Here is a 21846-nt window from a genome sequence, read left to right on the forward strand (position 1 = left end):
ATTGAGAGGGTTCGTTTAAACAAGCACCATGGACAGCGGCGGTACCATTTTACGTCCGCTAGGTGGCGACATGTTATTATGTAAATAATGTATAACATACAACTAGGCGGACTGTAGCAGAGAAGTATAGCATGAATGCGTAGATGGTATGTGTCCTAACAATTTGCATTTTACTTGGATTTTTTGGGGGGGGGGGGGTTCAACACACTTTTTATATTGTGGTCTGGATCTGATCAAAATCAAATACAAATACAGTAAGGTCAGCCCACAACATTTTGTGAACAGACATTTTGAGTTTTAGATGGGCCGAGAGCTCTAACATTGAAATCAATATGACAATGACGTTCAGGACGAAGAGAAGTGGGGTAGTTTGTTCAAATTGGTTTCTAGACATGGGGACTAGTTTAGGTTTTCTTGCAAAGATATATTTAGGTGGACTAACTAAACCGAAAGAGAAAATCTGCTATGAAATTTAAAAAAAAACACCACAAATCAACGTGAATGCTTCTTGACTAGCAAATAAAAATAGGCTCGGGTGCGCGACTTGCCGTGGTCGAGAGCGGCGGTAGCGCGCACCAGGCTGAGCCCGAAAACGACTGTCTATTGCAGAGGGAGAAACGAAGAGGAGAGCAAGTGCACCCAGCAACATCATTGCTTCCCCGTATGCAGACGGTCATTGTTTTGTAAATTATGTACAAATATAGCGTAGGAAATTATTGTGTCTGCGGTGAATCGTCTTCATGAGAGAATGCGACTAAAAACTATTTTATCATATGCACGGGGCACCTATAACGACTTTATCAAATCAGACTGTGATTCGACGTTAACTGGGGATTTGCTGGCTAGGATTTAACGACGCGGTCAAATCAAGAGAGCTGTACATCGAACGGTAAAGGAGTAGCCCACCTGCCAACGATAGAGTGCATAAGAAAGACGTAGTTCCTTAACTTAGAATAGAGAAATTGTACATTTTAAATAATGTAGAGAATGCAATCCAATAAACATCGTTGAGAGACGATATATGTGTTTTCGCCTGGTAATACCGCGACAACGGAATACATTCTCTCAGCGGACAACACAGGATGTCGCAAATGGGTAAGCTATACTTTTAACGTGTTTGACAAAATGGCTCTAACTGGCCTTCACTGTTTGGGTTTTGTCCGAGTTAGATATTGTGGTCCTCTTTATTGTGGTCCATACGCTCGTGCTGTTGGTCTCCAAATAGAAGCGCGAACTGCTATAGTAGTGGCAATGACAGCTTCTTTCATCGTTAGCCCGCATATCATAACATTGACGTCGATTGACTCCTTTAAGCGTGTGTTTAATGTGTGGGTCAATTGTATGTTAGCACCATTGATTTGTGTATTTATAGAAGGAGGGAAGCTGATTACATTTTGATGCTATTTTCGCTGTAGATGATTGCCGGGCTTCGGTAGGGAGCTAGCCATGAAGGTAGCTAGTCAGGCAGCAAGATAAAACAACTCTGGTGTTACATGTACTGTAGGCAGCGCATGGTTTGTTTGTTCTATTTGACACATTGGTAAGACATAAACCGAATTACAATTTCTGACAATCGTCAGTTCGTGTCAATCGTCTAAACATACCCTAGGTTTAGAGCTAACTTACTTCCACATGAAATCCAGCTAGCATATGCTGCAGTGCCTTGTAGGGTTATCTGTCACTACAACCAGCTGACAACGGTTTACGTAAAAAAAATATTGTAGGTTACATGAATTAAAGCTATAGATATGAATACAATTTGACTCATTTTGATAGGTCACATTTTTTATATCATATAATACGTGTGGCTGTAGACTAAGCTATTTATGAATAGTTTCTTTTGTAAACAAAATTGAACGGCTTTGTTGGACATGCATGTAAATGGCCAGTTCGGGGCTCTTCACAGCGCCAGAGACTGATGTTTGTCGCTGGCAAGTTGCTCTATGACAATTCACTGGAATAGCTTAGTCTATTTATTAATCTGTCTAACATCCTGAAGCAGGACTTGTTTCAGTTCATGGCATGGCAATTAGGCATGTAGTCAGAAAGATAGATGTGTAAGTCTATTTGAGACGTGGAAATCTCTTCATGGCTTTAAAGCTAATTTTCAATTGGCTAAAGCCTTATACTTCCTTAACAATTAGGCTACTTAATTAAATATGATTAATTATTAATATAGTCGACCACCATCCCAGTACTCATTTAAAAGCAATTTAATGATCAAATCAAAGTTATTTATCTCAGCTGTAAGTCCATACAAAACTTAAATAATTTTTTTTCTCTTGCAGAAGAGGCCATTCCTTGAGATTTTTAATTTCATCCACACAGTGGATTTTTTTTTAAATAGACTGCTATGATGTACAATATGAATCACAGTTATATGCTTTGGTGCTGATGACTACATTGAAAATGGTATACGAATGCAGACAACTAGCCTACATATTCAAACATTTTTCACTCTTAATGCTGCCACTTCTGCTGATCTCCTGAGATTCAAAGGTGAGCCGCTCAGTCTGTCATTCCAGGATAAAACACCGAAAGCCCATTCATAGCGATATGCCGGAGAGGCAGTAAGCCACTTTAGAAATTTGTAATCCAGATTCATCATCACAGTTAGGCTTTGGCCATTTAAGCGCCTCACCTGGATTACATGGGCCAGTTAAGGGGGGAGCCATTGGCTGATGCAGAAGAAAACACAAGCATTAAATCATATTTCCCCCTTTTCACCCTCCCTCTTGCTCGTTCTTGTGGTTTGGAATGGTTTCAGGGAACAGCCCAGTGTGCCACCTTCTGTGGCCGGCTGTAGTGACACTCGCTTTCACATGCTTGACCTAGATCGGACAAAAGTGTATTTTGTGTTGTGGTCTCGGCCCATCCTAGTAGGTCGGGGGCATGCTTCCCATGCCTGTGTCCACTTAGCGTCATACCCTCTGGCCCTTTGATCTTATCCAAACTTTGGATACTGAAGAGCAACATGTACAACAAATACAGGCATTGTGTCAGATATGATGAGATTACCTGGGGATTAATATGGCTTTGTCATTGTACTTTTTACTCTGGCTATGTTGTTTTTGCATTTTCTCATCCTGTGCTAGATGGATTGGACAACTTGTGTCTGGTCAGGTGTCTCAGATTATAATATCGCTATGGCGACATCTGATTCCTGAGAATTAATCAAACATCAAAAGTTTTTGCTCATTCTCGTCCTCAACCAGCCAGAGGAAATCTCTTGTGATGGTGGCATGGGATGTGCTCTATAGGGCATTTGACTCTCACACAGGTTTTTGATAAAGTAAACATATCAAGAGTTGAATGAGCACTGGATTTCTGCAGAGGATTTGGCCAAGTTGTGTGTGTGTGTGTGTGTGTGTGTGTGTGTGTGTGGTGGTGGTGGTGGTGGTGGTGGTGTGTGTGTGTGGGGGGGGGGAGGGTCTGTCTGAGGAAACTAGGCTGAGGTCTGCAGCAGTCTGTCCAACTTTTCCGGGGCCAGAGTCTCTACTCATGATTAATCTGAAGGGAGTAATGAGGCAGCTTGTAACGAGCTTATGAGAGCACCTCTCCCTCCTTCACCTCTCCCAGGGTCCAGCCAGAACCCACTGTCCGTGCAGGACTGGACCAACTTCCAGATTTCAGTCGCAAGAAAGCTAGTTTTAACCATCTTTAATTCATGCTTGCCTCCTATCAGCACGTCAGATAGGTCGTCTATTACTTTTTTTTATTTGTACAGTGAATAAGGATCTAGTGATATAGATGTGAATCAGGATATAGGCTAAGTTGGCCTACTCTGATCGAAATCAACTTCAAATTCAAAAGTAAACAGGAGTGCTTTAATGCAGAGTAGCTTCCCTGTTACCTTGTTCTGGTCCCTGGCTTTTGTATTCCTGCCCCGTGTCACTTTTTTCTTTCATTGATGTGTCCCTCACTATCAGTCTATGGATCTGTCTGCTCTTCTGTCTGCTTCTCCCATTCCGATCTGACCAAACTCTAGTTGTTTTTGCTCAGGCAGAAATTTAGCTATAGTCACTGCTTTCATTCACACAAACACTGGCACATTTTTTTATCAGGGGGAAAATCCCTCCCCAACTCCCTTTTTTGTTGTGTGTGCCACCCCTCCTCTCTTTATCTCTCTTGTTCTCTTTCACACACACACATTTTTCCCACCCATTCCACCGACCGCCACCCCCTCCCTTCCCTGGGCTCTCACCCTCCCAGTGCTCTCTCCTCTTTCTCTCTTTCTCTGTCTGAAACCTCGATCATGTCCCCTCTCCTCCCCCCACCCCCCAGTCCCCTCCTGCCCCCTCTCCTCTCCTCACCCCCCAGTCCCCTCCTGCCCCCTCCCCCCTTTTTATGCACACGTTTTTTTCATTGAGCTGCATCATGTCTCACTCTCCCCCAAAACCCTTCTGTCTGCACCCTGCACCCCCTTCCTTTGGGTTTGGACACTAGCGCGCACGCACATGCGCACACACACACACATGCACGCACATGCGCACACACACACACACACACACGTGCACATGCGCACACACACACACACGTGCACATGCGCACACACACACACATGTGCACATGCGCACACACACACACATGTGCACATGCGCACACACACATGTGCACATGCGCACACACACACACACGCACATGCGCACACACACACACATGTGCACATGCGCACACACACACACACACATGTGCACATGCGCACACACACACACACATGTGCACATGCGCACACACACACACATGTACACATGCGCACACACACACATGTGCACATGCGCACACACACACATGTGCACATGCGCACACACACACACATGTGCACATGCGCGCACACACACATGTGCACATGCGCACACACACACACACACATGTGCACATGCGCACACACACACACGCACACACGCATACGCATGCACGCACACACACACACACAGACATCCACATCCACACACGTTCCCTGGCTACCCCTTTGTCTGCCCCAGTAAATCTACAGAGCCCACTCCGTCCCAGGGGATTAATGTGTGTATGCCAGCGAAGTGAGGAGAGGCACGGAGGGTTCTGTGTTGTTCCACGTTTGTTGTTATTGGGGTTTGATAACTCTGTGGGAGCGGACGTGACGATGGGTGTGTGAGAGAGGAAGAGGTGTATGTGTATGTGAGAGATGTACAAAAAATGACAATGAAAACAGAATTAGAGTTTGAGTTAGGATAGATGTTGTTAAATGGATCTCAGGTTAACGGTGGCCGATTAGATAATCCTGTAGCACTGTAACACTCAAGTATAAGCTGTGGTATCCACGGTCATGATGTAACTTGTTTGAGTTAACCCCGTTATGACACCTGTTATGACACTTTTAGAAAAAAGAAAACATTTTTTAGATGTCAGAGTGAATCACGTTGTGCATCTCAAAGTGAATTGTTAATGCAAAGACTGATTGGTAGCTGCAGGCATTCCCACACATATCCAGTACAGGAGATGAGCCTCACCTCGCCTCACCTCACGTCGCCTGGATGAGCACCTGTCACTGATGACAGTCCTCGGCGTCGCCTTGTATTTCCATGAACGTGCCACTTTTTGTGTTTAGAAATGGCTTGTTTGTAGTTCACCACGCACAAAAGAGTTAAAAGGAAGGATTTAGATATGTGGGTTTAAAAAAAAAAAAAAAAATAAATGTTTTAACATGTACTCATGAAAGAACAAATAGAGAACATCACACTCCAAATCTACTCGAAAAAGAAGAAACATTCCTAAACAATATATATTTAATTTCTTTTTCGTTTGTGAGTGTGTATGGGGGTGGTAGGCAGATAGAGAGAGAGAGAATGACAGAGCGAAAGAAAGGGATGGAGCTGGCTGAATGTGTTTGATGTACTGTGATAACTCTGTCCGGTATGTGCGGCTTTCATGGGAACTCCTTGCCCTGAGGACATGAGGGCAAATAAGCTCATGTTTAAAGGAGAACTTCCCCTCACATTATCGCTTGTTGTTTTTGCCCCTTGTCCCTCCACATCCATAGTTCCCCACCTTTTCCCGCTTCAGGGCAGGTTCCTAATCTGTGTCAGTGTCCCCCTCGGACCTCGTGGTACCCCCACGCTAGGAGTGGCCAATTTCAACTTTCAAAAATTGCCTGCACCAAATGCCTCTGGGGGATGCCCTACCCTGTCTCCACCTGTCAAATACAATCCGATCAAACTTTATTTGCCAATTGCAAGGGACAGAAGTCAGCTGACAATTGAAATGCTTATTAGTTCACTGGTTAGATAAAGTGGAAATTATTACATAATTCTGAGCGACTAAATAAACACCTTAAATAAAGAAACGATGCGGTTAAGTTGTGTGTTGTGCAAAAGGGTTGATTTAGGGGAAATGAGTGTGAAATAATGGTTGGTTTGGCAAGAGCTGTGTTACTGTCACTTTAACAATGTACAGTTTGTTGTGGTGTGAGACTCTCAGGTCAGGATATTTGCTTGTCTGAGCAGCTGAGCCTTAGCATGGAGAGAATCTGTAGGAGGTATTCAGAGCACGTCTTACTGTGCTACCCTCGTCAAGTGTGAAGTTAACTAGTTGACATCGTATGTACTGGAAGAATTATTTTAATAGGTGTGAGGGATACTTGTATGTGTATGTTGCATTTGGAGTGTCTGAAGGAATGTAACTGAACTGGTATACACCTCTACTTTCTGTCTCGTCCCTTCTTTCTATCTGATTCTCACTCCATTTTTTTCTCTCACTATCTGAGCACCTTGAACCTGTCCATCTCCTCCTCTCCTCATTTTCCTGGCAGAAGGGGGGGAGACATCCTGTCTGTATCATCTTTGGGTGGACACAGCCTATTTCAACTTTCAATGCTGCTGTTTTTTTTTTTATCAAGAAAAAGACCAGATAATCAGAGTGTGAGATGACTATGACCAACATTCCTTACTTCATTCTTTTGCACCGTAAGAAGGTGACGCTCACTCCCGTTGAAATAAGTTCACGCATTCGCTGTGTCACACATGCTTCCCCTGCAGCATAACCTTCTGAATAGCATTGGCAGTGAAGCACAAATGAATACCGTCAGTCTATATCGATTGACAGGCACAGTACATGTTTGAGTGCTATGAGTGAGTAGTAAAACTAGCTGCTCTGTAACGTAATATGGTGATATTATATAACAACACAGTCTACAGACTAAGCCTGCTGCATTCCTTGGAAACACAGTTGTTAGTAAAGTTCCCTTGGCTGTAGTGTCCTAGCCCCTAAAATAGCATGTGGGCATTTTCATGTAGTGGTCAGGGGACTTCAACTGTCAAAATGAGATTCTCTTACTCAGTTGAACAGAGAGTGACTCGTCAAAACCTAACCAGGCAGTGCATTGAAGACGCGTCTGTCTATATGTTGCATTAGTAGGCTCTTATGTAGTAGTTGGATATGACTATGGTCTAGATCCGGGAATGTTCAGTACAGCTGAGCAATGGCCAGCATCACACTGGACCAACCACAGCTGACGGATATGGGCTGGTGCTGAGGACAGCGATGTGCCAGACAGATGGACAGTGACGAAAGAACGCGAGATAAAGATGTCACCGGAGCAGAGAGTGAGAGAGAACGTAATATAACATTCGAGCCACTATCAGTTACTGATCGTGTGTGTGTGTGTGTGTGTGTGTGTTTGTGTTTGTGTGTGTGTGTTTGTGTGTGTGTGTGTGTGTGTGTGTATTGTGTGCGTGTGTGTGTGTGTGTGTGTGTGCGTGCGTGTGTGTGTGTGTGTGTGTGTGTGTTGTGTGTGTGTGTGTGCGCGTATGTGTGTGTGTGTGTGTGTGTGTGTGTGTGTGTGTGTGTGAGAGAGTGTGACTGAAAGAGAAAACAGATAGGGAGCTCAGTGCCAGAGACCTGGCCACTAAGGAGGAATAGGATTGTGTTCCCTGTAAGTATGGACTTAGGAGCAGCCATAGTGATGCAGCATTACATTGGCAATTGTTCCTGAGTGGCATATAACCAGGAAAACTGCTGACCAGGATTAATATGATTACTCTCTACTCTGTGCCGTTCACCTCCATTCAGTTTTACAGCACCTCTCTCACAGCCTATGAATCATTCAGAACGAGAAGACCCATAATGCATCATGCATATTTAATCATTGTGATCAGGCATTCCAAATCTCTCATGTGGTGTGTGTGGACTAATAGTCCTGTTACAACACAAGTAAATATTTCCTCTGAAAAAAAAAAACCCCACCATTAATTAAAGCCGAATGCAAATATTTCCTAATTCAAGGCTTTTGGGTTGAATGAGCCATAACAAAGATTATGCTACTGATGGCTAATTAGCGGATGTTATGGTTGCTTTCCTTCTAAAGTTGAGTGCTCTCGTAGGACTTTAGACTTTTATGGGCATTACAGCAGCATGTGCTCGCCCTCCGACCTGAATTTGGATGAACTAATCAACTTAAGAGTGTTAATTCACTGACAGGGGCAAGGTGAAGTGCTATTGTGGGGAGAACTGCGCACTGGCCGTGCCAGCTAGGAAGCAGGTACCACTCTGTCCATTTGAAGTATTACATAAAGTGTCTGTGCTTGGCTGACGTAGTGTCCAACGAAAGGCATAGACAAAACAACAAATGTTTCAGAGAACAACATGGCCAACTGCTTCGTCATCGCTAACGTGTTTTCTTAAGACAGATGGTAACAAAATGCTCCCTTGCTGTCTTATTGTAGAGGATGAGGTCAGGTTGTAATATCTATTTGCCTTGAAGGGTTTGACAGCATGTACGATTGGATTTGACAGAGAACATATGTCTTTGAGGGGCACTTGTTCTTAGATGAACAGTATTTTCATGAAAGGCTATATCTGAGTCTTAACTCAAGATTTAGAATACAAAAAAATGGAGACCTGGCTCTCACTTGCACATTCATTCAAAAATAATTCTGCCATCGTTTTCCCTCACCTGAATCCCTTCTGTCACCTGATGAATGTTCATATTCTGTTTTCTCTCCCCCTTTTTTTTTCCTCAAGGGTGTATCTGATGATCCCTTCACTGCTACCTTGAAGGAAGGCGTGTCACTCGTACGTGTTGGCAAGACCTCTCCCTCTGTTGAGTGACCAGGTGTGCCCAGGCAAGGTTTGCTTGTGAGGAGGAACCTGCATGAAGGAGATGGAGAGAAGAAAAGTAAGGACTGAGAAGTAGACAAAAAAAAAAAAAATATTGAAAGGGAGGTGGTGGTCTACCCAACTTTTTGCATATACCCACCAATGCTGTTGTGAACCTTGAGCAGGAAAGAAAGAGAGAGAGAGAGAGAGAGAGAGAGAGAGAGAGAATCCAAGACGGAGGAGAAGAGAAAGAGGAGCATAGGCCCTCTCGGTAGACGACCGGGGGTTACGGGCAATTTGCAGCACTGGAAGGAAGCGCGGTCTGCACTCCGTGGTGGGCGCGAGGGTGACCACTGAGGGAGAGAGACGGGGACTGTCGGAGAGCCCGAGGGGTGGCGGAGGAGGGGGAGGGGGAGGCGACGGCCCAGGAGGAGCGGAAAAGCTTATCTCCCATGGCGACTGACCCCGGAGAGCCTACGGCTACCGAGGACTCCTCGGAGAAGCCTGATGGAGGGAGGGGGGAGGAGGAGGCGGAAGAGGGGGGCCGCGCGGTGGCAGCAGCCCGGGAGAGAGCGCGGACGCGAAGCACCCCCTCCGACTTTCCCTCCTCCCAGACGCAGGAGAGGAGAGCAGGAGGAAGAGCTGCAGGAGGAGGAGGAGAGGACGGAGGAGACACCGGGGCCGACGGGCCGGAGGTGCCCCGAAACACACGCTCCCTTTCTTTCTCCACGCCCTCCTCCCCAACCACCCACCACCAGCACCCCCACCCCCACCCCCACCATCACCACCACCACCACCACCACCACCAGCAGAGCAGCCGGCTGAGGCGTGAGAACAAACGCTTCTTCCGCAAGAGTGTCGAGATCTGCGAGGAGGAAGACGAGCCGGAGGAGGCCACCGCCGCGGCTACTTCAGCCCCAGATACCCCGCAAAGTGCCCCCCATCTGCAGGTGTGCGCCTCAGACTCTGTGTTCGCGCCCGGCGATGCTCCCCAGCAGCAGCAGCTTCCTGCCAGTGCCCATGCAGCCCTGGGCGAGGAGGGTGCTCCTGACGGGGCATGCCAGGACCCCGACAAGACAGGGGGAGCATCCACCTCCACTGCATCCACACCGCGGGCCAAGGAGCGCGAGGAGCAGGAAGAGGAGGCTGAGATGAAGGCCGTGGCCACCTCACCCAGCGGACGTTTCCTGAAATTCGACATCGAGCTCGGCCGAGGGGCCTTCAAAACTGTCTACAAAGGCTTGGACACGGAGACCTGGGTGGAAGTGGCCTGGTGTGAACTCCAGGTAAGAGCCTGTTCCCATCTTACGTCTATTTCTATCCAGACAGAATGATCAAAGTTTTAAAGGCTTTGAATAGGAGCTCCACTGCGGATTCGCTGATAGGTGGTTGAAGGCAAACTTGAATAGCTTCCTTCTCATTTTTTTTTGTACAGTCTCAGGACAGGGGGGGAAGTGTTTGGGGCTGTATTGTGCTTTTGTTGTGTATGGGTTCCCCTGGCTGAGCTAGCATGAATTAGAATCCTGTTACTCAGGGTTTTTTTTTTTCCGGTGCTGCAGAGGTGAAATCTTAGCCTCTTGTCTCTTAGCTATTCAGCAGGGGTTCTAACAGTCGACTGCAGTGAGAGCAAGAGGTGGGGGGGGGGAAATTAGCTCTGTAGATGTGCACAGTAACCGTGGGAGAGAGGAATTGAACAAACTCGTGATACAATGACCGAGAGAAAGCCTCCTCTGCACCATGAAATGCCTTGTTGTTCCCACTGTGTGTGGTATATCATTTTTGGCATGGTTCTGTGGCCCACACCAGCCTGCACTTTTCGAAGAATGCACACAATAGACAAGGCATTACGCTTCACATTGCATAATTCATGCTTTGAAGAGTGACAGCGACACATTTGCTGCGTTTGTTCAGATTGACGGCTGAAAACATGACATTTATAACTGTCTTAAGTGCTGAACGTCCAACTTGAATCCTTTTGTGAACTTTCCAGCGTAAATATTCCAAGTGGACACGCGGCCGTAATCCCTCACGAGCAGATTTTTTTTTTCCGTTAGCAAAACACACTAACACGCACACGCGCCTTCTCTAAAGGAGGTTTTAGCATGTATTCAGGGGTTAACACGAGTGAGGTAAGGAGCTTATCAAAGCCGCTCATTAATTACAAGGCAGAGGTTGCGTGTAAATCGCAGAGACTTGGCTTCCAGCGATCACGTCTTAGGCCTTTCACTAACCTGTACAGCACCATGTCTATCCCCTTCATTGTTTGTTGTTAAAGAGAGACACAATTGTCTGTTGGAAATGTACAGTGCCAAAGGTTTGTGCCTTCTGTTCCCCCCCCTGTCAGGATTTGCTCTGCCAGGGGGGGGACATCGGGGGCAACAGAGGCACTTGTGCTGAACCAAAGACGCAGAGGGTCGGCCAGACTGTCAGATAGAGCATGTGATAAGAGACAAGGGCAAGGGGGAGAACGAACAGAGCAGGGGGAAAAGGATGTTGCCCTGAAGGGGAAGAGGAACAAGGAACTGTTAGCAAGGTCAGGAGGGAGTCACGGGTCAAACACACATGAGCAGGGATAAATGTCAACAGAACCACGACGACGACGACAACAAAAAAAAACGATCTCAAAAGGAGACATTTTCACAGCCCTGTAAAGCCTGTCAAGTGAAAGTGTATCAAATGCAGAGAGTGAAGGTGACAAAATAAGCTGTACTTTCAATAGCACACAAAAAAGACCCCTGTAAAAAAAAAAAACTAGATGGGATATAATATCCACTCTTTTTTTTTTGTTGAGTAGCTGCAGGTCTTGCTAAAGGTTGCTTGGTCATGTGTTCTGCTTGGGAGCTAATTCCAGCGCCCGGGTTAATCCCAGTGTGAGTACAGCTTGCCGGCTGGACTACCTCCCAGACTCCTGTTGCTTTTAGCACTTGGCTCCCCTGTAGGGCAACCCTCCTTCATATCACTTACAAAGCAAGTTGCCCCGGTCAGAGCAACACAGCGTTGACAAGACGCACACACGCTATCCATTTACCACAGGCAGTAGCAGTGGCGGCAACGCTTAGCAGAGAAGGCTGCTACGGAGCACTGCTTACCCAGTACAGTTTTATCAGCTGATCAAAGCCCATACACTCCGACAAAGACTTCAACCACCACAGCTAGGATTACTAGCCTATCCCCCCAAAAAGTACCCCCCCTTTCAACATAAATAGGTAGGGTAAATATACTATGCACTATGCCCTGCACCATAAATTACACAAGGCTTTTACAAGATAGACACTATAAATGCCAGGGGGAAGTAGTTCTCTGAGGGGTACTATTGTATGAGCTCAGCAACACCCTCAAAAGCACTTTATACTGCTACTTAAACTACCACTTAAAAACTGACAGTGGAAATTTAAAAAAATCTTTTGTAGGTATAGCTCGTAACTTATTATGCTAACCAACCTTATACGTGGAGCTAGAATATCTTTTGATACTATTTAAAGACCTCGTTTCCATGGAAACTGTTACCTGTGGTGATCATTTGTCCTCGACTGTCTGTATCCTCTCTTGTCACTGTCATGTTGTAAAAACCCACAATGAAAAATCTCCTCAATTATAACACCAATCAAATATGTTGCTCGTCCATGCACCAATATTAGTGATGGGGGTTGCCAGCTGAGGGGTTCTTCTCAAATGTATGAATGTAAAACAGACAAGTGGCTTTTTTCACCTTTGTGGGCATCTCGCACACAGACATGACATGGCAGTGATTCACATCCAGGAAGTGCCATCCCTGTCTAATTCTTGAAATGCCTTTTTTTCCATGACTCATGGGGCAGACCAGGAGGAGAGCAGCAAATGTACCCATCTCCCGGTACATGCCGCATAATGTATGTGGAGAGATGGTAATCAGACAACCACGTGATGCCTCCTCTATGCTTCTCCAGAACCGTTCATCTCTCTCTCTCTTCCTCTTTCTCTTTCTCCCCCTGTCTTCTGGCGCTGATTTAGCTCAGTGGCAAATGCAAATGAAATCAGCCCCAGAGCAGCATGCCTGATGTGTGATCTGCATGGCCTGCGTCTGACACGACAGGAGATGTCGGTAAAAGTTCAAGAACCCGATGAGGCCCAGTGGATAGGTTGCTATGCTACCAGTAGAGCCTTGGAATCGTACACCAGCGAAACCCTGTTGGGATGCCTTTCAGCTCTGAGCCAGGGCCATGTTACTCTGCCAGTGACACAAATATATCACTTTTAGTGCTGAATCACCCTCTTAAGGATGACCCAGCAGAGTTCAGTTCTGGGGTAGCGCATTGGAAAGACACTGGAGTTAGTGGAATGAAACGGGATTATCAAAAAGGGGGAAATGAAGATTATGATGTCTGTACAGTACAGAGAAAAACTGTCTGCTGTGCTTTCAGGTTAAAGATACGTAGAGGGAGAGAAAGAGAACTACAGAGAAGGAGAGAGTAAGCTGTTCAGAGAGAGAGAGAGAGAGAAACACAGAGAGAGAGAAAGCTAGAATGATGAGCCAAACAGAGGATTAACATGGCATCACTCCCAGAGAGGAACTCAGGAGCTAATGCTCTCTCTCTCTCTCTCTCTCTCTCTCGCTCTCTCACTCGTCCATCCTGTCTCCCTCTCTTGCTCTGTTCTCTGTCACTCATACACACTCTCACACATACCACACACTCAAACGAATCTGGTCACAAATATGCCCACAGATCAACACGTCGACAAAAAAGCTTCAGTAAGATTTCGTGTTAGTGATTTTTGCCACTAGTAGTTTGCCATATTAAATGTTAATGATGGCTAACTGCTGTATTGCTATGAACCTATAGTGTTGAACCTATAGTGTTGAACCTATAGTGTTGAACCTATAGTGTTTGCTATATGGGTTCTGATGGTGGGTTTAGTTCTATCTCTGGTGTGTCTCGAGGCCCACAGGGTCTAAATCATATCCCTTTGAACTCTCATTCGGCTGAGTGTAGATGAAACTTGACAAGGACATAACCTCCCAGTGAGAATGTAGCCCTGCTAGCTCCAGGACTAGCCACTATGCAACCCACAGACACAGGCACACTCACCCAGCCCATCGGGGTAGGAATTGTCCTCCTACTGATGCTGTAACCATTTATTTCCCTTTATTATTATTATTATTATTATTATTATTATTGTTGTTATTATTATTATTATTATTATTATTGTTGTTGTTATTATTATTATTATTATTATTATTATTATTATTATTATTATTACTATTATTATTTCAAGGTATTACTGATTTTTTTCCTGTGTAGAATGCACAGAAAGGAATTTACCAGCTAGAGTTTTATCTCTCTCTATTGTCTATCATATCTGAAGGCTTCGTAGACTGAACTAATGAGCGATCGTTTGTATAGCCAGCTAAGAATTTGGTTCAAACTAATTTGGTTGGGTGCTGAGGGTGCAATAAAGCAGCGCAGCACAGCCTCCCCTCACCTCGAAGCTCTAGTTACGTAAGTGGCATCAATAGAAGAGCAAGTCGCATGTATTAGAAGAGACAAACAGTTTGGAATAGTCTGGAGTAGTTTCATTTCAGCTGAACAGCACAACTTAAACATTTCCTCATTACATTCCATCGTTGAATTTACCGGGCAACAGCATTTCCTCTTTCTCTTGGGAGTCCACAGAGTCTCCCCTAACCCCTTCACGCATAGACACACAGGCACACACAGACACACACACACACACACACACAAGCCCACACACACACACACACAAGCCCACACACGCACACACAAGCACACAAGCACACACACGCACACACAAGCACACAAGCACACACACACACACAAACACACAAACACACACAGACGTACATGACACACCTATAGTCGCCCTCTTACAGACAGACAGGGAAGCCACTCCAGAGGCAGGGATTAGCCGTCCTAATGCAGCTTGAAAGAGTGGGAAATAGAACTTCATGGCATGGCCTCTCTCTCTCTCTCTCTCTCTCTCTCTCTCTCTCTCTCTCTTCTTTCTTTCTTTCTTTCTTTCTTTCTTTCTCTCTCTCTCTTTCCCCCTCCTCCACTCCCTCAGTCTCTTTTTCTGTCACTGTCTCTCGCCCTCCTCTCCCTCCTTCTCTCTCCCAGCCCGCATGCTCAGAGGCAAAAGGGCAAAGCAGTAAATCCTGCATGCTAACATTTAGGCTTGCAGCATTACCAAGCCGCCTCACTGAATAGGTTCGTCAGTCAAGAGTGGGGAAGAATGTACCGTGAGAATGTACAGAGACGTACAGCATATGTTCATGAAATACAGTATATTTACAACGCCTGAATGCAGAAGAGCGAGCTTTGTCTATGCAAATTTAGTTTAAACTTTTCTGTGTGTATAGGTGGTGTAGGTATGTGTGCTGGAGCATTAGCTATGAATGGAGAATTGTGAATTCATGGAACATGTGGGTCTACCAGAGATGGCTTGTGTTAAATACAAAAACAGGCAGACAAGAATGTCCCTGTATGTATGTGTGTGTGACGTTTAAATGTATATATATGTATATGTATGCGTGTGTGTGTGTGTGTTGTGTGTATGAATGTGTGTGTGTGTTGTGTGTATGAATGTGTGTGTGTTTGAATGTATGTATATGTATGCGTGTGTGTGTGTGCTGTGTGTATGAATGTGTGTGTGTGTGTTTGTTGTGTGTATGAATTGTGTGTGTGTGTGTGTGTGTGTGTGTGTGTGTGTGCTGTATGTATGAATGTGTGTGTGTGTGTGTGTTTGTTGTGTGTATGAATGTGTGTGTGTGTGTGTGTGTGTGTGTGTGTGTTAAAGAGAGAGAGAAGAGATTGTGTGTGTGCATGCTTCTCTCTGTCTGTGTTTCAGTGAGTGAGTACACAGGGGTGATCCAGGGAGTTAATTACAGTGGGTGCCTGTCAGGCGGGAACAAAAAGCCTGCACAGACAGCACAACTCGCGCAGAAACGCCACTGGTTCAATGCAGCCCGTCTGTCCTGACTGGGCCGCCACAGGACGGGCCCTGCCACAACAACAGCCTGGCCAGTCTGCCAGCCTCCGCCGCAGAGAAAGCACAGACAGCCTGTCTCTGCAGCCCCCAACACTGGGTGACACCTCTCTGGAAGGTGTCACTGTATTAGGAAGCATCACCGAGACGATTTTTTTTGCCTGACGACTTGTTCAGATTAGTGCATCTTTTGAAAGAGCGAATAAATTACTTTTATTGTTTGTTTTCAATTGGCGAGCCCCTTCTCTAATAAAGCCATTGTTGCCTTTGCCCAGATGAAGTCATCCTGGAGACCAGAATGAATTGGGATATATATATTTTTTTTTTGTTGTAGAGCAAGTTTAGTTTGGGTCTTAAGCTTTAGGGTTTTGAACGGCAACAATGATTCGGATGTGATTCAGGAAAAGACCTGGTCATCATTACGCCTCTCTCTCTCTGTGCCGACGGTTAGGCCAGACAAACGGGGCCAGACAGACCGCTTGTGATCTAAAGGCCTGCCAGGTATTGATGTGTGCCATGATGCCAGTAGGGTTAGTTGGGTTTTTTTTTTTTTTTCTCCCCGCCCCGCCCAGCCCAGCCCAGCCCACCGCCATCATTAAGCAAAAAGGTCATGGGCTTTGGCTGGGCACAGCAGAAAGCGCTCGGTTGGCTTGGCCCCATCTTCTCAAGAGGGACGCGAGGGTGGTGGTGGGGGTAACTGAGTGTGTCTGTCGTGGCAGTCTGAAGCACTGAGGCATCCTCAGAGGCCCTGTGCTTACTCACGGCCATGTTATGTCACTCTGCATTTCTCATCGTCGCACTCCATAGCAACCTCTCTCCACTGCGGGGGGAAGAGAGGACAAGAGAGAACGGAGGAGAGGGAGGGAGATAGAAGAGAAATGGAGGAGTTTATGTAAAGGAGAGTGTGAAAGGCAAGAGAAATCGCTGACCATACTGCCTGTTATTGCAGTGGAAAGATTTTCTAAAAGAGCTGTAATGAGGGGTAAATAAATGGGAAGAGACATTTACGGGGCGTATTTAAATAGCAATTAGTCTTGTTCATCAGCGGCAGCTCTTTGGGGCCTTCAGAAGATGTGAAGATTTGTAATGAAAATTAAAATTCTGATCTACACCCCGGAAAAATATCTTGTTATTGGAGTTTTTGATGTACCTTTCTATGCTAAAAATAATTGTGACCAAAAATACTACAAGGAATTGAAATGAAACTTCTAATAAGCCGAATGTTTATTCCTCCACCATGTTAGCGGCTCTCCTCATTTTGTTAGGTGGATTTTTCTTTGCCACTATAATGGACAAGATCCTCAAAAGCTAACATCTTAACACAAATATTATTTTAACATGTCACCTAGAATATGTGGAGGGCCTTTTTAAAGGGGAAGCTTACCGATTCAGCTGAACTCCAGAGTGTTACACAAGCATATGCTTCAACTGTACAAGAATGCGGCTAGATTTTGAAAAAACAAAGGTATCTGTTTATTCACAGCCAGTCCGAAGGCCATAGTTGTGTCTCTCTTTTGCTGTTCAAAATGCACTTGTTCATAACTCGCTATGTCTTCCAACCCCTGAAGCGAACATGTGAAAATATGATGATGATCATGGGATCGCTTTGCACACGCATAGAATACTACACCCTGTGAGCTACCCAGACAGTACATGAGTCTGGTGCTGTGTCCGAGCCAAATCCACACCTGAATCGGAGCACTGCCAGGGTACATATTGCCAAATACAGTGTTCTTGTCATTTGGCAGTTGTCATCATCATTATTTGTCTTACGAGGCAAAACAAAAAGCACACAAACACACAACATGGATGTGGGTGTTTGGGTTTGGCCCCGCTAGTCAGCGCTAATCCCAGTGAGGATCTGCTCGTTTCAGCAGTGCGCCCATCTCGTTAGTCTGAGCTCCGATAGATTACCGCCATCTAATCCCCGCAGCCGCCTCACATTCCTTAGTAGTTAAGTGTTTTAACCCCCCCCCCCCCTCTCCCTATCCATCTCTCTGCCTCTTTGCACTTTCTTCATCTTTTTTTTCAGCTCCCCTTCCCCCACTTCTCACACAATGAACTAGATAGAATGAGGATATCTGAGATCATGGAAATAGGGGGTGGGGGGGGGGAGGGGGGGGGGGGGGGGGGGAGGGAGGGGGGTGGAGTTGTTGCCTCATAGTTGATTGTTAGCACTGAGCATGTCCAACATGTGATGTGCCTTTCCCCTCTCTCCTCTCCCATCATTCAGTGAGACCCTGAGGACTTGGAAGTGATGAAAGATAGGAATACCCACACAATTAACTTACAAACCCCACGGGGAGTGCTGGGATTCATGAAAATGTTTACAGAGAGAGAGAGCGCGAGCGAGAGAGCAGAGAGAAGGGGGTATGGCCCATTGTAGGAAATGTGCTTCTAAGTGCCCAAACAACACATGGCTAATGTTTCCACCTCCTCCCGGTAGCTTTACTCTGCTGGTGTGTGTGTGTGTGTGTGTGGTGTGTGTGTGTGTGTGTGTGTGTGTGAGAGGGAGACAGAGAGAGAGAGAGGGAGAGTTTACAGCTCTACCTTAACCAAGACCTGACCTTATCCGAAGCAGGTGTCTGGTCCAAATCAGTCCCTCTGTGTGGTAAGGGTCAGGGCGAGGTCACATCTTCATGGAAGCCTATGCCATAAGTTATAGGCTGTCTACACGGGCCCCTGATACATTCCGATGACACCAACAAATATGTTGCCAAACATGTTGCCAAACTGTACAGCCTTGGCAATTAAGTTATACAAACTGTGTAATGTTATTTGTCTCGTTTGGTTTTGGGTATCGCCCATACAGAAATAAAAATGCACCGCTAACTCGCTTACAGTGGGGTCACGAAACATGGAGGCCCCTCTCTTGAGTGTACTCCTAATGTCCTGAGGGAACAATGGTCTGTTTGCTTCACTGAGTGCCGTCGCTCTGCAAGCGTAGCTGCTGTGGGTGGAACTGACATCACGGCGTCGTACGCATCGGCCCAGTTGACTGACGGGGATATTCATGAAGGGCACCCGCTGCCTATCCACAAAAGGACTCCCTTTCTGACAGCGTCGGGCCGCTATTCTCTGGCGCTCCCTCGCTTTCTCCCTCTTTGTTGTGCTGTCCCCCTCATTTTCTCAATTTTATTCTGCTTCGGGCGATGGAAAGGGTTATATACCATCTCCTTATCACCCCCCCCTCATTCACTCCCTCATTCTTCTCCCTTTTTCTGGCTATCCCCTTCATTTTTTTTGAACGTTTGTGGCAACTTTTCAGTACTTTTCTGAGTTGAGTTACATGGCACATTGACATAAGCCCGTTTTCTAGTCTTTGCTCCTTGAAAGTATCCTTTCATGCACAGGGTGTCCCGTGAAATAACTTTGCTAAGTTTCACTGATCTAAATATTCTATTGGGAAGAAAAAAAAACATTTATTGGACAATTTTTTTAAACTTACACTTAGGAAGATGGTTCAGTTGATTGACGTGTAGAGTCTACCAATGGACTGCCAATGGATGTGAGGTAAATAGGCTTCGTGGTAGATTGTTCATTTTACAGAAATATATTTCAACAGAGCAGGGTAACTGTTGGTGTTGCTTAATCATGCTAGCCCTTAAAACCGTGTTACGACAGTAGTAATTTGTTTTGTAATCTCTTTCGTCCTTTTCCTGTGTACGCGTGTGTGGATGTTTAGCTGTCTGGGTTGCTGGTACGTGAATGATAATTATTGTAATTAACACAGCTGACCTTTGTCAACCTCAGGCAGCTGGACAGAGAAAGACGCCTTAAAAGAACAAGACACGTGCACATATGCAAACACACACACACACACACACACATGCACACACATGCACACACACCCACGCATGCACACACACATGGGGAGTCAAATTGATGAGAGCTCATACAGACAGAGACTCGTATCAGCCGTGGGAGGCTCTCAGACAGATGCAGACAGGCAGCAGGGATACGGACACAGACAGGGACACACAGAAATCAGGACATGCAGACCTGCACACACACTCGACTGACTGCAGCAGGGATATGGACGCAGAGGGACAGGAACACACAGAATTCAGGACATGCAGACCCGCACACACACTCGACTGACTACAGCCAGTATTCCACAGACAGAGCGGAGCAAAAAGAGACACACACCTACATTACGTTTAGATTTATATTACTCTCACATTATACTGAAAACTTGTTGCCACAAAACGGGACACACTAACTCATGTTACACTCAAATGAAATAAAAGCTGAGAAATGCTTACAGAGAGGGAGAGAGACATGCTGTTTCTTGTCTGTCTGTCTCTGTGTGTGTGTGTGTCTGTGTGTCTGTGTGTCTGTGTGTCTGTGTGTGTGCGCTCGTGTTTGTAAGGGGTGGGTGCAAGAGACATCCCAGACACTGGGGGTTATTTTTAGCCATAACAATGGAGGAGTTTTTCATGTTGATGTTGAGTTTCAGAGAATAAAATCAGAGGGGCATCACGGAGTTGGCATGAGGGAGAAGTAGAGGGGGGCAGGGGAGAGGAGAGGAGAGAGGAGGTGGCCTTCACGAATACTTCCACAAAAGGGCATTAGAGAGAGAGAGAGGGAGAGAGAGAGAGTGGGGGAGAGAGAGATGCAATGAAGAAAGAAACACTTGAAAGGAAAGAAACAAACCTTAGCTATGGTAAACACAAAGGAAGAACTGCACACTGAAAAACAGGCCTCATTACAGGGATATCAAATTAGGGGACTTGGTCAGAGAATCTCTGCAGGACATCATCTCAACACCTGACCAGTTGAACAACTAGCCTCTGTCTTTCTTACCCCAGCTAAGTGGACAATCCGATAACGCTAATGCTAATGTTGTGTTGCACATTCTGGTGTCTGACTGTGTCTGCTTTGTCAAGAAGACACCAAGCATATGATGTTCCCATACTGGTGTGGGACTGATGTTTTAACGGGTAAAGCACAGTGCTTTCCCTGTGGGCCTCAGTGTTTGCTTTAGCTCGTGGCCGTATCACTTAAGTTGGTGTTGTTGCAGTCATTGCACCATGACCCTACTCTGGCCTTTTCCACTTGGGTCACTTAATCCCAACGACAAGGGGTTGTTAGGGTCAGATGACCACAATGCCTTATTTTGGATGGGAATGATCGCCCTCCGTGGTCAGTGACCCAGAAGCGAATCACCACCCCCCCATATGGCACTGCAGAATCACGTGTCCATCCGTTTGGTGTTCATTTTGCCGTTTTTATAAGCTATGAAGGTCCCAAAGCCACGTGACAAGGGTGCGTAGTGCTGAGGGCACTGCCAAGCAGAATCAAGGGAAGTAGGTGGTATGGTCTCAGTGGTTGGTCTCGGGCCTGGTGGCTCACCTAAAAGCCAGCCATGAAGCTCACCAGGAAATCATTAACACATTGGGCATGAAAGGCTTTCACGGATGTGCCCTCTTTTAAAAAAACGCTGTTGATATTCACATTTCGTCTGTTACAAAAAGGGGCTTTGTGCCATTTTCTGTGTATGTGTGATTTCAGCTGAGACTTCGATAGGGGAAACCAGGGCAACCATTAGATTGCCATTGTGGTATGTGGGGTCTCAGTGACCAACAGGATTTGAATCAATCACTTTGCATCCCCATGTGAGATTGCCAGTGGCAGTCTGTTCGTATAAACGATGTCTGGGAGAGCAATGGAGCTGTCCTCAGAGGCCTCGCTTCATCGGCGCAATCCTGCCGACTGTGCCAACACTCCACTCTGCCAGGGAGAGGATTTACACTGCATCCACCACACCGGGGCAATCTTCCTGTGGCAGCA

The 21846-nt window shown here is 46.0% G+C and overlaps 1 protein-coding gene across 1 annotated transcript in view; it reads left to right on the forward strand.

Moving 5' to 3' along the window:
* Positions 1–198: 198 nt before the first annotated feature.
* Positions 199–21846, forward strand: part of si:dkey-151g10.3 (serine/threonine-protein kinase WNK2) — a 46268-nt gene continuing 24620 nt past the window's right edge. The window contains 2 exon segments of the mRNA XM_042707505.1: positions 199–1095; positions 8998–10358. Coding sequence (XP_042563439.1) covers positions 9525–10358 — 834 coding nt within the window. The 5' untranslated portion in view covers positions 199–1095; positions 8998–9524.

This window comes from Clupea harengus, chromosome 4 (genome assembly GCF_900700415.2).
Source record: "Clupea harengus chromosome 4, Ch_v2.0.2, whole genome shotgun sequence".
Lineage (NCBI taxonomy): Eukaryota > Metazoa > Chordata > Actinopteri > Clupeiformes > Clupeidae > Clupea > Clupea harengus.